This window comes from Phyllostomus hastatus, unplaced genomic scaffold (assembly GCF_019186645.2).
Source record: "Phyllostomus hastatus isolate PE091 unplaced genomic scaffold, TTU_PhHast_1.1 phas_scaffold_55, whole genome shotgun sequence".
In the NCBI taxonomy this organism is placed as follows: Eukaryota; Metazoa; Chordata; class Mammalia; order Chiroptera; family Phyllostomidae; genus Phyllostomus; species Phyllostomus hastatus.
The window spans coordinates 13,543,835-13,558,001 of NW_025334035.1; the positions used below are offsets into that span (position 1 = coordinate 13,543,835).

Consider the following 14,167-nt stretch of genomic DNA (forward strand, 5'->3'; position numbering starts at 1 on the left):
ATTCTTTTATTCATGTGACAAGTATTTTTCAAGTGCTACTTTGTGTTAGGCATTGTCCTAGGCTCTGGGCGATATACTAGGGAACAAACACAATTTTCTCTGGAATGTCCATTCCCCTCCACTCCACCTATTCCTAGCAAACTACTCATCCTTCCAAACCGAACAGCAAAGTCCTATTCTCTGGGAAGCTCTTTTCCAGACTCCTCCCTCCCCAGCCCCTGCCATGAAATGTCTCCACTATACCACTGCTGAACCTTGTGTGGTCCATCCAGGGATGGGGGTCGGGTTGGGGCTACCCAAAGAGTATGGAAAGGGGACATGGGCCTGCAGGGAGAGGTAAGGACAGATGTCTCTGCTGCAAGTTCTGTTCATGGGCAGTGAGTCAGGCACAACTAGGCCTCCAACTCCTGCCCCCTCTCTCAGACTTGTTTTCTAGCCACCCAGCAACTACATGGAGGAATGGGTGCTTGGTGCACCTTTGATTTGCACAGGAATGATCAAGGGTCATGAATCCAATCTGAGCGGCAGTGCAGCGGGCACCCAAGGAGGACAGGTGAGGAGCTGAGATGTGGAACAAATTTGAACATCAGATCCATCAAACCAAAGGCAAAGTCCAATTCATCCAGGTGTGTGGCTTCCCTGCCACAGGTGGGAGTTGGGCAGGGCCTGCAGTGTGTACGTGGCGGGAGGCCCCATGGGGCAGACTTTGGAAGTTCATCCTGCTATCTGACCTAAGATTGCATATTTTGACTCCATCCCAACTCTAGATGGGTCTTGGGTTCCTGGGGGCTTGGGTCATTCCTCCTGCCACCTCTTGGTCACCTCCAAGGTTTTGGCCCTTATAGGGGTCACTGGCCCAGAGAGACCCAGTGACTCCCCTGGGGCCACAGAGCAAGCCTTCTGGCCGAAGGCAGCTGCAGAGCTGGGGGCCAGGTCAGAGCAGTGTGATCTCACTTGGGGGCAGTGTGAGCTGCTTCTCCCTGGCACTGAGCAGGTTCTCCACGTGCACAGCCACCACTCGACACAGCTCCAGGCCCTGCAGCAGAGACAGCGGAGAGCCCACATTTGGCAAGGGGCTGGTGAGATATGGAGGCCAGCCTCCCCAGCCCCCTAGGGCCCTGGGAAGAGCATAAGAAGCTGGAAGGAGGACTGCTGGGCTGTCTGACAGAAGGGGAAAGCAAGCAGGAGAGCAAGAACACCTGCCAGCCTTGCTGTGTGTGACCTGTGTAAGCTGGGGTCTGCTTCTTCTCCCTGAGCCTCAGGCTTCATCTGTGGGGCCTCAGTTTACCAGGGCCTGTGTCATAGCACTGTGGTGAGGATTCCATGGGGTTTTATTTTGTGTAAATCCTTTAAGATTTAAAAAAAATATTAATCCAGTCCATAAGTGGTAAGTTTCTAACTATGTGTGGGCACAGTTACCACCTGGCATCCACAGCCCAGAATAAGGGATGACCCAGCCTCAGGGCTACCAAGGTGGGGGGTGGGAGCAGCAAGGAACAATGGAAAATCCATCTGTGAGCATAGTTCTCAGGCCACAGCCAACTGGAATCCCCCTGGTAATGCCCCTGGCCAGCAAGAGCTGCTCAGAGAGGGCAGAAAGGAGGAGGGCAAAACTACGGAGTGGCAACTTTGTGCCAGGTGTTGTCCTGAGTACTACCCCTGCCAGTCCCCACATTGTCCCTATGGGGACACTCTTAGATCCCATTCCACTGGTGAGGAAGCTGAGGCCAGAGCCATGAAGCCATTTATCCCAGACCTCACAGCACGTAGGTGGTACAGATTTGAACCCAGGTGGGAGGAGGCGCAAGGCTGCACTCTGAACTGCTTTCTGCTGAGGTAAGCTGGGCCTGTCCCACCCTAGGGGCCCCTTCAGCTAATGGGCAGAGAGAACCTCCCTCCCAGGCACTTCTGCCCACTTGCTGCAGTGCTCCAGACCTCCCTGGGGTTATTGCCCCACCTGACTGGGGTGGGGATTGAGGCCCAGGGAGAAGCAGGGTTGCTCAAGGTACCCTCACACAGCCTGTCAGAGGTAGGCAGGATAGGGACCCAGGTCTGTTGACTGTGTCAGTGCTGCACTCAGACGTTACTACCTCCTGGAAGCCTTCTCCATGACTTCCCAGGTAGCTCAAGTGCACCCTCTCGGCACTGGTCCTCCTGATTTATCTGAGAAATTCTTTGATATCCGTTCCTCCCACAAGACTTGGGGCTCAGTGAGAGCTGGGCCCAAGGGGATTTCAGTCACTTCAGTATCCCTGCTCAGAGCCTGCTCGGTAGTTATGAATGACACTCGAATGAATGTGTCCCCTGCCCAACACACACACATGCAAGAGGCAGAGGTGGCAACATAAGGAGGTCGGGGGGGCTGCAAGGAAGTGGGGAAGCCAAAAAGGCCCCTTCAGTTCACCCATCCACTCAATGAGCATCTACTGTATTGGGCCCAGTGTTACAGATAACAAGAGGGACACAGCCCTGCCCTTGTGCGGCTGACCTTCTGGTCGGGGAGACAGATAATAAGTAAATAACTATGTGATTTGCAAGCCATAGTGAAGGCTACCAAGGCAGGAAGAGAGGATTACCAGGGAGAAGGGGCAGGGAAGCCTTCTAGAAGGAGGTGATGTTTGTGATGAAACTAGAACAAAGGGAGAGAGAGAGCCCTGTAATTACTGGGTCGGGTGGTGTGAGGCAAGCATTCCAGGTAGAGGGGACAGTGAGTACAAAGGTTCTGGGCAGGAAGCGGAGGGCGATCTTGTCATCAGGGAGCTGGAAGAGGCCAGGGTAGCTGGGGTGAGGGGCGAGAGCAGAGGGCCACAGAGATCTTGAGAGGAGGGGGCAGGAATAGGGAGGGCTCCTGGGAGGGTTGGAAAGTAAGGTAGCAAGGCCTGCTGATCTCCAAGGGAGATGCTGAGGGGGTCAGGGCAGGAGACAGGAATATGGGGGCTGTCACAGCAAATAGTTTTTGAAGCCTCGGTGCTAGAGGGGGTGCTGGGGGAAAGGCCCAGATTCAGCAACATTTAGAGGCAGTCCAGGGAGGAGGCGCCAGGAAAAAACCCAAGAAGCAGGTGGTCAGCAGGTCTGAGGGAGGAGGTTCCCTGTGGTGGGAGCTTTGAGAGGAGGGCCTGGGGAAGCGGACTGGGCCAGAGTGTAAGGCCAGAGTTGTGGCCTCTGCAGGGGCAGGACTGGGAAACAGTAGGAAGCAGATGGGGTGTGTATGGCGGGGAGGGGGGGGGGCGGTCCTGAGTTAGTTGCAGCATCTCTGAGGGGTTCTGTCCTGGCCTGTCCCTCAGAGTCAGAGCCGCAGCAATGGGAGCCCCTCTCTCTTGCTGTGGGAAATCAGCTCCTTCCAGGAAGGCCCTGGCAGGAGGGGGTGGTCCTGGGCAACCCACCCCAATTCTGCTCCATCTGCAAGTCTGAATCCTCTTTCAGTGGGGTGAGAACTCTGATCCTGCTCCCTCACCCCCACAGGGAGCTGTAACACTTAGACAGGAGCCCAGTGGTCAGTCATGCCTTTTAAGGAGCAGCCACAGTTGCTGCAACTATGAGAAGGGACAGGGCAGGGGTCCTGTTTCCCTGTATGTCACATGGAGGCCCCACTGTCCCTACCCTCAATCCCAGGCCCCATAATCTACCTCTAAGCCCTAGCCCAGGTGAGTGTCTTCAAACTCTGTGTTGGTGCTTGTTCACCCACCTTCTAGTGCCCTCAGGAGATAGAAAGCCCCAAGTTCTTAGTTTGGCATTCAAGGAGCTTCATGATGTCTTTTGCCCTAGCTGTGTTTCCCAGTTCCCTAGCAAACTACTCACTATTCTGCAAACAACCTGGACCTTTTCCCATGATCCCACCAACCAGACTTTGCTGGGAGACCACTCTAATAACCTTCAGCCTGTGCAGAGTTGGGTTCATTCTGTCCCCTACACTGGGCAGGGTGTTTCCTGTGGCCTAGCCAGGAGCTGACCTATCTTGGAGCCAGACCCAAAAGAGCCTAGTGAGTGAAATAAGGGAGCAAGGGGCTGGGAGACAAGGCCTGGGTGCTGAGGCAGGGCCCACCTGCTCCAGCTGCAGCTGCATGGTGCACTGGGTGGCCACATCCCCCAGCACGATCTCCACGTAGGGGTAGCTGGAGCTGGCTGTGGGCCGTTGGGTCCATGTGGACTGGATCTCCTTCAGGGGGAACTTCACCATCAGCTCCTGGGGGAGGGGCAGACACACTTATGTGTGGGACAGTCTTACACACCCTGATCCCTCCCCTGCAGACCAGATCAATAGGAGGCAGGACAGCCCCCAGCGAGTACCAGATTCCCAGTGACTTGGAGCAAGTCATCGTTTTACCTCTCTGGATCTCACCTGTAAAACTGATTCAACACACACTTGTGCACACATCTACAATGTTCCAGGCACTCCTCTAAATGCTGGGGATGCAGGGGCGCTGTGGGTGTTGGTAGTGCCCTGACCTTCACATCAAAGCTGCTTATTCACACCTGCACCCCTTTGGGGCTTGCTTTTTAGCTCCAGGAGCAAGTTCAGAGCACATGCAGGAAAAACTAGAGCTTTGAGAGTTAATTCCTGGATTAGTGACAGATGGGGACATAGTGGCTAGACACTAGGACAGAGGGCGTCCTCTGTGGGGTGCATTCCATGCCATCTCCCAGAGCACCAGATGGACTAGTGCCACAGCAGCAACTTGTTTGCCAGCATGCCCTGCCCAGGGTATGCAAGATTCCCTCCTGATTTTACTTCCTCACACCAGGGCTTCTTCTCAAAATCCCCTCCCAGTAAACCATTTGCCCCGTCCTCATGTCCAGGCCCACTTCTGGAAGAACTTAAAGGCGGACAACAGGTCCTATTTATTGTGGACTTGTGTGGCCCCAGACCCATATGTTGAAGCCCCAAACCCCCACACCTCAAGAACGTGACTGTGTTTGGAGACAGGCCCTCTAAAGATGAGGCCATTCGAGTGGTCCCTAATGCAATCTGACTTGTGTCCTTATGAGAAGAGGAAATGTGAACAAAACAGACACCAGGAATGTGCGTGCAGAGAGAGCAGGTCACAGGAGCACACGGAGAAGATGGCTTATACAAGCCAAGGACAGAGGCCTCAGAGGAAACCAGGCACTGGATCTTGTACTTCCAGCCTCCAGAACTGTGAGACAGTTCCAACTGCCAAACCAATTCCAACCAATTGCCAAAGGCCCCAGTCTGCAGTACTTTGTTATGGCTGCCCCAGGTGATTAAGACACTAGTTGAGTGTTTAGCATGTGTTGTACCTACATGACAGCCCCATTGGGTGGGTTCTATAATCCCCACATTCCAGATGAGGAAATGAGGCTCAGAGAAGCATCTGAGATATGCCCAAGGTCACCAGGTGTAAATGGGTAGGCTTCCACCACTGGAGATCTCAGCCCCTTGAGGGGTAGGGCTCAGAGAAGAGGAGGTGAGCACCAAGCAGACTGAGGCCACTCACGTGGGTCTCGATGCTGAGGAAGTTGAGGCCGTTCTGGTTGACGGCAAGGATGCTGGGGGCTGGCACAACAAGGTTGCTGCAGCTTTGGACGAAGAAGAAGGAGGAGCCAAACATGGGTGAGGCGCTGAGGAGGCCTGGGGTGGGAGAGGCACACTCAGCGTGAGAGGCTCATCAGTGACAGCCAGGGCCCTTAACTGCATGTCCTCCTGCAGCGCTCATCTTCCCTGCTGTGACCAGCTGCAGTCCTCTGTCCCTCAAGCCTCTCACCTTGGCCTCCCAGCCTTCTACCCCCTTCTTCCATACCTGCAGCTCTACTCTCTGGCTGCCAGCCCTATCTGCCGAGGCCCCACCCAGAGTCTGGGGAGTGCCTTGGTGAGAAAGGTGTTCTTTCCAGGCAGCCCAGCTTAATTAACACTGAAAATGGTGCCTCCATCTCCACCCTCCACGGCCCCCTCCTCAGCAAAGCCCCCCAAGGACACCTCTCCCAGCCCTGGACTCTTACCCAGAAACTGGGCACGGGCCTGGTGGGGGCTGAGTGCTTGCGTCTGCTGCCGGTGCTGGCTGACCAAGTTGAGCCAGGCTGAGCCAGCCATGGTGTGGTAAAGCTGGGCTGGGACATACTCCTGGACCTCCCGTCTGGATGTGGAAGGCAAAGCAGTCCTGAGCACCTGCTACCACAAGTGCTCTGCACGCACAGTCTCATTCAGTCCTCACTGCAGGCAGTGTGCAAAACAGTTTGGAAGGCTAACCACTGGGGAGTGCAGGTTGGTTGAGGGTGGATATAAAGTGCTCGCATGGTACCCTGGCACACAGCAGGTGTTCAATAGCTGCTGGCCAGAACCACTAGGCTTCCTGTTCGAAGATGAGGGAACTGAGGCTCTGAGAAGTTCGCTGACTAGTCCAAGGTCACACAGTAACCACATGTAAGTCTGAGTCGGGGCTGAGACTTGAATCTAAGGTGGGTTCTTCCTTTTCAGTGCCTACTCACAAGGAGAAGCCCAGGTCAGAGGGGTGAGAAGCACACGGTGGAGTGGCAGGGGTGGAAAGACCCAGGTGGGCAAAGCCACTGCCAGCATTGGTCAGACTATGGGGCAGAAGAATGCTGGGGCCCCTCCTTGCAGGGCCATCAGCTCCCCATCCCCACTCCAGTCCCTTCTGATATGCTAGCTTCCTCAGAGCAGCTCCTTTTCCTTGGGACATCCAGAAAATTCCAACAACAGTCCCAGCCAGTCCCATCTACCCTGAGCTACATACTGGGAAAGGGCTGGCAGAAAATCAGGGGCACCCCCTTCCCCAAGGGACACCTTCCCTACCCCGGCACATCTTTCCTTCTTTGCACTGCTGGGGTAAGAGACTGGCATCTGGACCCAGCCTCCCCACATTTGCATCCTGGTCCTCCCTGCACCTATTAGCTGGGTAAACTTCGGTAAGCCATGTGACCTTTCTGGGCCTCAGTTGCCTTATCTGTATAAGGGGAAAATAAAGTGCAATTGGGAAGATTAGCTGAGAACATGCATACAGAGGGTGCCTTGTAAAAAGTAAGAACTCAACGATTATTTTTACCCAGGATTGAGTGAGCCCTTACTGCATCATGAGCACTAGGACGTACACTGTACCTACATTATCTTACTATTATTCACATCAGGGGCTTTCCAGGTGTGGCTGAGGGCCAGGGAGGTCAAAGACACTTCCATAATAACACTAAGGTGTTATTTGCTTTCCCCCTCTTTCTCTCTCACAAGTGCACAGTGGAGCTGGCCTGGGGCTGCATGACGTAAGACCACAGCAGGCTGACTGCAGAAGCAGATGTGAGAACACAGCTGTCTGCTGGTGAGCCAGATGATAAAGCCATTTAGATAATGTAAAACAGTGCCACTCTTCTCACTAAATTTTTTTGAAAATACAGTTTTTGTTTGTAGGTTATTTATATTAACATGTAATGATAGTTTATATTATTTGTATTGTAATTATTCCTTATACATTATTATATTAGTTATTTATATTAACATGTAATATTAAATTACATGTTAATATAATATGTAATATAAAATTACATGTTGATATAACATGCAATATAACATGTCCTTAGTTTTAAATTAATTAATAAATCGATATTTTAAATTGTTTCTTAGTTTTCATATTGAATATGGTAAATACACCAATAGATACAACCCACATAAACAAAAGCTCTTTGGGGTCGGTCCTATTGTTAGAGAGTAAAAGGTCCTGAGACCAAGTCTAAGAAGGACTGATTTGTCACCTCTTTGAGGACATCAGGTAACAGGCTGTCTAGCACTCAAGACTTAGAGTGCTTGAGGAATGTCCTATTTATTGTTGGACACAACACCGTGGTGAACATTTCTTCAGCCAAATATTTCTGCATGGCCATGTCCTGAAAGCCTTTTTATCATTAAATGTGCTCTGACCCACTAATACCAGCTAGGAGCAGCCTGTTGTGGTAGGAGGAGGGTTCCTGGCTCATGGGGCGAGCTGCAGGATGTCAGTCAGCCCCAGGGCCAGGTCAGCCCCTCCCCAGACAGCCTGCTAGGGCAAGCGGGACAGGGCCCTCCCCCCACCCCCACCTGGTACGTCAGATCTGAGGAACCTCAGGGGGTGGGGGCTGACAGGTGGGCAGGCGCTCACACACTGGGCGGGTAGGCGTGGTCCTTGGCCTGGTGCTGCAGTGAAGCCAGCTTGGATGCTTGCTGCAGCTGTTGTTTGCTGGGCCGGCAGGCTGGTGCGCTGCTGAAGAGGCCCTTCAGGTAGTCTGGCAGCACCTGCGGGGGCACACTCCATGAGGGACTGCAGGCAGGCATGCACTGGGGCATGGGTCACAGGGGCTGGAGGAGTCACCACAGCGACTGGGGGATGTGGGCTCCTACATCACAGTGTGTAGGTGTCTGCTGGGCTGGGGTTACCAAAAACTGAACCTACTTGAGTCACTAAAACAGAGTCATCGGCTGCACTCCCAGACTGGTTCACTAGATCTGGGGCAAGGCTTGAGGATTAGCATTTTAACAAGTTTCCAAGGAATGCTACTGGCCTATAGGCCACACCTAGAGAAACACTGCAGTGGACTGCTTGTGGGATAGTTGGCAACAGCGACACCATGTGGCCACAAAAGCCAAGCGATGTTATTTTGTACTTGGAATGGAAGAAGCTTTGGCAATGGTTCCACAAAACGCACTACCGGTCCAAGCACTTCCACAAATGTTAGCATAGGAGGGAAGAAACAGACTCTGTAAACACCAGGATCCTGACTTAGAGGCCCAGGTGTCAAAGGGGAATAACACAAAGACAGAAATAACAGTGTTAGCTGAGGCCTGTCCAGGCCTTTGAGAGAGGGCCAGGCCATGTGCTCCCAGGAGGAGAAAGTCAGAAGAGGAAAAGTCAGAGAGCCACCTGGGAGAGGTACTTTTGAGGTAGCCTTGCTGGGGAGGGCTTAGAAAGGCAGAGACATAGGCCAGGCAAGCCAGGCAGAGTGACAGCACCTGCACAGGTCTGAGAACTAAGTGGTAGGGGGTCACGTCATTTGGCTGCCCCCCAAGGAAACTATGCAGGGGAAGCAGGGGCACCAGTGCTAGAAACATCAGCAGGGACCATCTGCATCATGAAGGCCTCAAACGCTAGGCTGTGAAGCTTGACCTCACAGTCTTGGGGGAAGGTTGGAAGGGGCCAGAGTGTCAGAGTGGCCCACGCCTGCTGACCTGGTTATAGTGCATGGTCACATATAGCTCGTTCTCAAACTTGAGTGGCCGATCCCAGAGCACGCGCCGGAACCAGAGCATGTAGCCGCCGTCCAGCTGCTCCATCTCTGAGGCCACATCCAGGATGTAGGTGCAGCGGCTGAGTGGGCATACATGCTGGCCTGTGGAGAACCAGAGGCAGCTGGGTGGGAGCATGCATATGGCTGAGTGTGGCCTCGTGTGCCTGTGCAGAGTGAGTGTACACACCTCAACCTGCCACCATGTGAGCATCACCTCCGATAAGCCCCCTCGCTGCTTTGGGACATGGTGTCCTCAGCCCAGGAGAGCATGTTATGGAACAGGGTGCCCTGGTTTTGGGCACTGTTGATGACTGCAGATGTGAATGCCTCCCATTCCAAGCTCTAGCCCCCCAGATGTAGGCAAACGTTTTGAGTTATGCTCAGAGAAAGCACGGTTTGTTTTCAGCAATGGATAGGGACAGGGAGAAGTGTGCAGGCCTCAGATGTGAGACCCAGTGGGTGCCTTTCAGCAGAACTCCTTCAGGAGAGACCCCTGCTGGACTCCTGAGTGGGCAGGGGGTCAGGAAGACCGGGATCTAGCACTGAGTGGGTCTGAACCTGCAGGAGAGGCTTAAGTTTTTATTTTCTACACTGACATTTCTGCTCCTCATCCTGTACCTTCAGTAAAATTTTACCAAGCCAGGTGGGGGGCTCTTGAGCCAGACTGCCTGGGTTCCCATCCCAACTTTGTGATCTTAGGTGAGTCCCTTAACCTCCACAGCAAGCTGATGAATGGCCCTTCCCGGAAGACCTCCGTGTGCTCACCCCCGGAACCTGTGAACACATCACCCTCATGGCAAAAGGGACTTTGCAAAAGTGACTAAGTTAAGGGTCTTGGGTTAGCGTAGGCCATCCAAGTAGGTCCAATGGAATCTTAAGGGACCTTGTAAGAAAGAGAGCGGAGGGGAGAGAGACGGATGATAAAGATGGAGGAAGGGCTGTGGGCCAGGGAATGGGGGTGGTCTCTACAAGCTGGAAAAGGCAAGAGGCCAGTTTTTCCCCCAGAGCCACCCAAAGGGACCAACTCCAATGACACGGATTTCAGGACTTCTGGCCTCCAGGACTGAAAGATGATAAACAAGTGTTATTTTAAGCCCCCAGGTATGTGTTGGTTTGTTATAGCAGCACTAGGAAAGCACCACACCCTCCGTAGGCCTCGGTTTCTCCATCTATCAATGGGGATGACAACAGTCTCCATTGCATAGGGTTGTTGTGGCGGTTAAAGGAGATGATAGAACTAAACACTTTGAACTGTGCTTGAGATGTAGTATCTGCTCCATAAATGGCAGTTATTAGGATTGTTTTGTCATAGCCTTCTCCTCCTGACATGTCTTGGATAGACTCTGGGCAAGTGGGGCTGAGGACAGACACATGATTCAGGGACGAGGCGGCAGTGGGGGAACTGGTTGGGGGTGGGTGGAGCCAACAAGACCACGGTCTAGAGTCAGTGAACAGCAGATGGAAGGGGTTTTGGGCCACATGAGAAGGACCCAGTGAAACCAAGGGAGGAGCTCTCTGGTGCAAGTGGCAGGAAAAATGCTTGTGTCTGTGAGTTCCAGGAGTTGGGGCCCGGGAAGGGAAAGCACCCTAGGATGGGAGCCCCTTGAAGGCAGGGCCCACTGAGCAGACCCCGAGGGGCACAGGGAAGAGTCAGAGAGTGCCCTGTCCTCCATGAACTCCCTGTGGGGGAGACGAGGCACACTTGCACACAGAGCAGAGAGGGACAGACAGAGAGAGGGCTAGGGGGCTCGGTGCCCAGAAATGGCCTATCCTCATGGGGGGTGGGGGGCTTCTGGCAGAAAGTGGCACCTGGCCCAGACCCCGCAGGCCATGTGGTGGGCATGAGTGCAGCATGCTCAGTCCTCCTGGCCACTCACCTTGGTTGGTGACAAGAAAGATGACATACTCTTCAAAGGCCTCAGGGCGTGTCAGAGCCATCTCAGCACAAATCTCCTTCACCACATCCAGGGCCACCTGGGATGGGGCAGTGACGCTATGCCAGCCGAGCTGACCTCTGCTCCCCAGCCCACTCCAGGCAGGAGACCACGGGCAGAGTTCCTTGGGGCCTCTGCACATGGGCGAGGGCCCTCTAGGGTCCCTGAGAATTCGCCTTCCGCAGTAAGGGAGGACAGCTTTTTGAGTCTGAGAGGGGCAAGTTTGTCCCTGATTTGCAGTCTGACCCTGAGCTGGAAGCTCCACCTCCCCAAGGCTCAGTCTGCTCCCCTGAGAAGGAAGTTCGATCTTGTGGGGCTGTGTGAGAGCCTGGGAGGGCTCAGTGCCCTTGGAGGCCTACTCTGGAGACCGGGGTGTCCCTGCCTCTCCAGCAGCCATCTCCTAGAGCCGTTCCCTCACTTACGGTGCATGTTTTGATTTTCAGATGGCGTTCAAGGCCCCCAGGGAGGAAAAAGAGTTGCCTCTTGGAGCTACGGCCCGCCTGTGAGAAGACAAGACAGGCTGGGCCTAGGGATCTGGGCCAGTATTGTGCCCTGCCATAGGAGTCCCTAAGCCAAGAGGCTTGGGGCAAGTGCAAGCAGGAGCACCTGTGCACCTGCATGGGACAGGCACCTCTACATGCACCTGAACACACGACAGGGTCTCACACTCACCCCAACCCCCATCCCTCTGTGTACTCACCAGTAAGGCCCGAAGCTCCATGCTGCTAGGGAGCTCCAGGCGGCCACCGAAGCACAAGGTTTTCTGCAGGTTCCGCTCACAGGCCTTGGCGATTCCTACAAAGACAGAGTCGCCCAAGGTCAAGGGCTGCAGTGTGAGTGTTGGATTTGAATCCACATCTTACATGGTTCAGGCCTTCTGTTTAGGTCACAGTGCCCTTGGCTACCTATGAGTCCTGGAAATAGTTCCAGCCCCTTGAGCTGTTGACTGGGGGTCTGGCCCCCAGTAGACTGCATGACTGTGATGTGTCTCTGCCCCTGCCAGCCAGGACACTGCCCTCCCACTGCCAGGGTCCCAGTGCAAAGGTCCCTTCATCTGCTCTCCAGTTCCCTGAGTGGGCAAGGTTCTCTCACCCTGCTCTGGGGAGGGCTAAACCCAGACTCCTAGGGCACGCTCAGTGGCCCTGGAGGCTCTGAGGGCACTTCCTCAGAGCTGGGCCCATTCACCACTGAGCCTGGGAGTGTTTGTCAATCAAATCAAAGAGGAGGGTTTAGAGACAGAGAGAGAGAGAGTCCCCCCCATCTCTTTTGCGGCTGCTGTGGTGACCACAGGGGCCCTGGCCTTTCTGAAGTGGACCAAGGCTGAGACCCTGCCACCAGCTTCCGGCCACCCCTGACTGGGCCCACTTACGGCCTTTGTGGGCTTCAAAGACCAGAGAAGTGGGGTCTCACCCTGGTACTCCAGGCCTGGCTTTCTCCTTCTCTCCTTCCATATGCCATGCTTACCCACCTCCAGGCCTTTGCTCCCGAGTGCCACTCAGCCCACCAAGATATCCCTGCCCAGAGCAACAGCTCCTCTAGGAACACACCACCCTCCCCACCGATCAGATAGCCCATCGCATTGGCCCTGTGGGCCCTCCATAGATGTTTAGTAAGCGATGCCTGAGCACCCTCCTGCTGGCTGCTGGTGTAGGAGGGTCCACTTGCTGTTGGCCCCTCACCCTGGAACGGCAAGCCTGGGGTCTGGCTCACGTCTTGCAGGAAGTGAAGGAGGTATGGCTGGAGGACCTCAGAGCAGCCATGGTAGGCAGCTACAATGTATAGCAGCCTCCAGCCTCGCTGGCAGCTGTCCCTGTGAGAACACAAACATAGGACCATATCACGGGTGGCCACAGCCATGTCAGGAATCTCCTGGGCTTGGGGCTGGAGGTCTCTGGTTTTCAGGCAGCTCCTGTGTTATGAGGATGTTCCTCGCTGCCTGGTGGAATCAGAGCTGGTGGTTCCGAAGCCACGTAGAAGGTGTGTTCTGCTTGGGAAGCCAAGGTGGGAGACAGGGAAGGAAGGAGATGTGGCCCCTGACATGCACAAAGAAACACCTTCCCTGGTTGAATCTCTCTGGACAGGCCTCTGGTGAGGGTCCTTGAAGGAGGGCAAGAGGGAACCTGCCAGGGCTGTGCAGAGGGAATGGCAGGTTAAGGCCTGGGGTCGGGGTAGGGAAAAGGGGCATGGCTGAGTGGCTCTAAAATTCCCAGGTGGGTGGAGAACAAGTGGAGGCAGAAGCAAGGATGGGGACAGGACCATGGGACCAGTGGTAACAAGAGCAGCACACACTTTGGGCACTTGCTACGTGCTGCTGCTGTATGAGCCCAGTTCACCTTCACACTCACATAGCCCTGGCATGAGGGCTTCACCTGTGGGACCTCTCCTGTTTGAGGGCAGCACCCAGCTCCCTTAGAGAAACACCCCCATCCCTAAGTCCGTGTGGTGTGGAGATGGGCATGAGGACCAGGTCCAGCCACGTGATTATTAATTACTGCATTTTGGTGTATATAATGCATACCCACATTTTTGGCCCAAACTTTCAGGGAAAAACAATTTTAATTTTAAAAATATTTATTTGTATTTAGAAACAAAACCAATGATTATATTCTAGGGTATCATTTTGCATACAGATATTGTATTAGTTTTTAGAGTTACACTTTTAACACATGAGCATAAATAAAAGAATTAGTCCTGGCTGGTATGGCTCAGTGGACTGAGTGCTGGCCTGTGAACCAAAGGTCGCCAGTTCAATTCCCAGTCAGACCACGTGCCGGGGTTGTGGGCCAGGTCCCCAGTTGGGAGGCATGTGAGAGGCAACCGATCAACGCATTGGTGTTTCTTTCACTCTCTTTCTCCCTCTCTTCACTTCTCTCTAAAAAAATAAATAAATAAAATCTAAAAAAATACGAAAATTAAAATTAAAAACACTTATACAGATACAGAATTAGAACTACCCATGTATAATGTGCATCCTTATTTTTTCCCCTCAAAAATTTGGGCAAAAAAGTGCA

The 14,167-nt window shown here is 53.7% G+C and overlaps 1 protein-coding gene across 1 annotated transcript in view; it reads right to left on the reverse strand.

The window, feature by feature from the left end:
- Positions 1 to 928: 928 nt before the first annotated feature.
- The window catches only part of MYO15A (myosin XVA), a 51,221-nt gene continuing 37,982 nt past the window's right edge, over positions 929 to 14,167 (reverse strand). Inside the window, exons 57-66 of the mRNA XM_045824481.1 lie at positions 12,836 to 12,966; positions 11,857 to 11,951; positions 11,579 to 11,656; positions 11,100 to 11,196; positions 9,164 to 9,324; positions 8,100 to 8,233; positions 5,959 to 6,092; positions 5,457 to 5,590; positions 4,043 to 4,183; positions 929 to 1,036 (exon numbers count right to left, since the gene is read on the reverse strand). Coding sequence (XP_045680437.1) covers positions 935 to 1,036; positions 4,043 to 4,183; positions 5,457 to 5,590; positions 5,959 to 6,092; positions 8,100 to 8,233; positions 9,164 to 9,324; positions 11,100 to 11,196; positions 11,579 to 11,656; positions 11,857 to 11,951; positions 12,836 to 12,966 — 1,207 coding nt within the window. The 3' untranslated portion in view covers positions 929 to 934. The remainder of the gene's footprint in view (positions 1,037 to 4,042; positions 4,184 to 5,456; positions 5,591 to 5,958; positions 6,093 to 8,099; positions 8,234 to 9,163; positions 9,325 to 11,099; positions 11,197 to 11,578; positions 11,657 to 11,856; positions 11,952 to 12,835; positions 12,967 to 14,167) is intronic.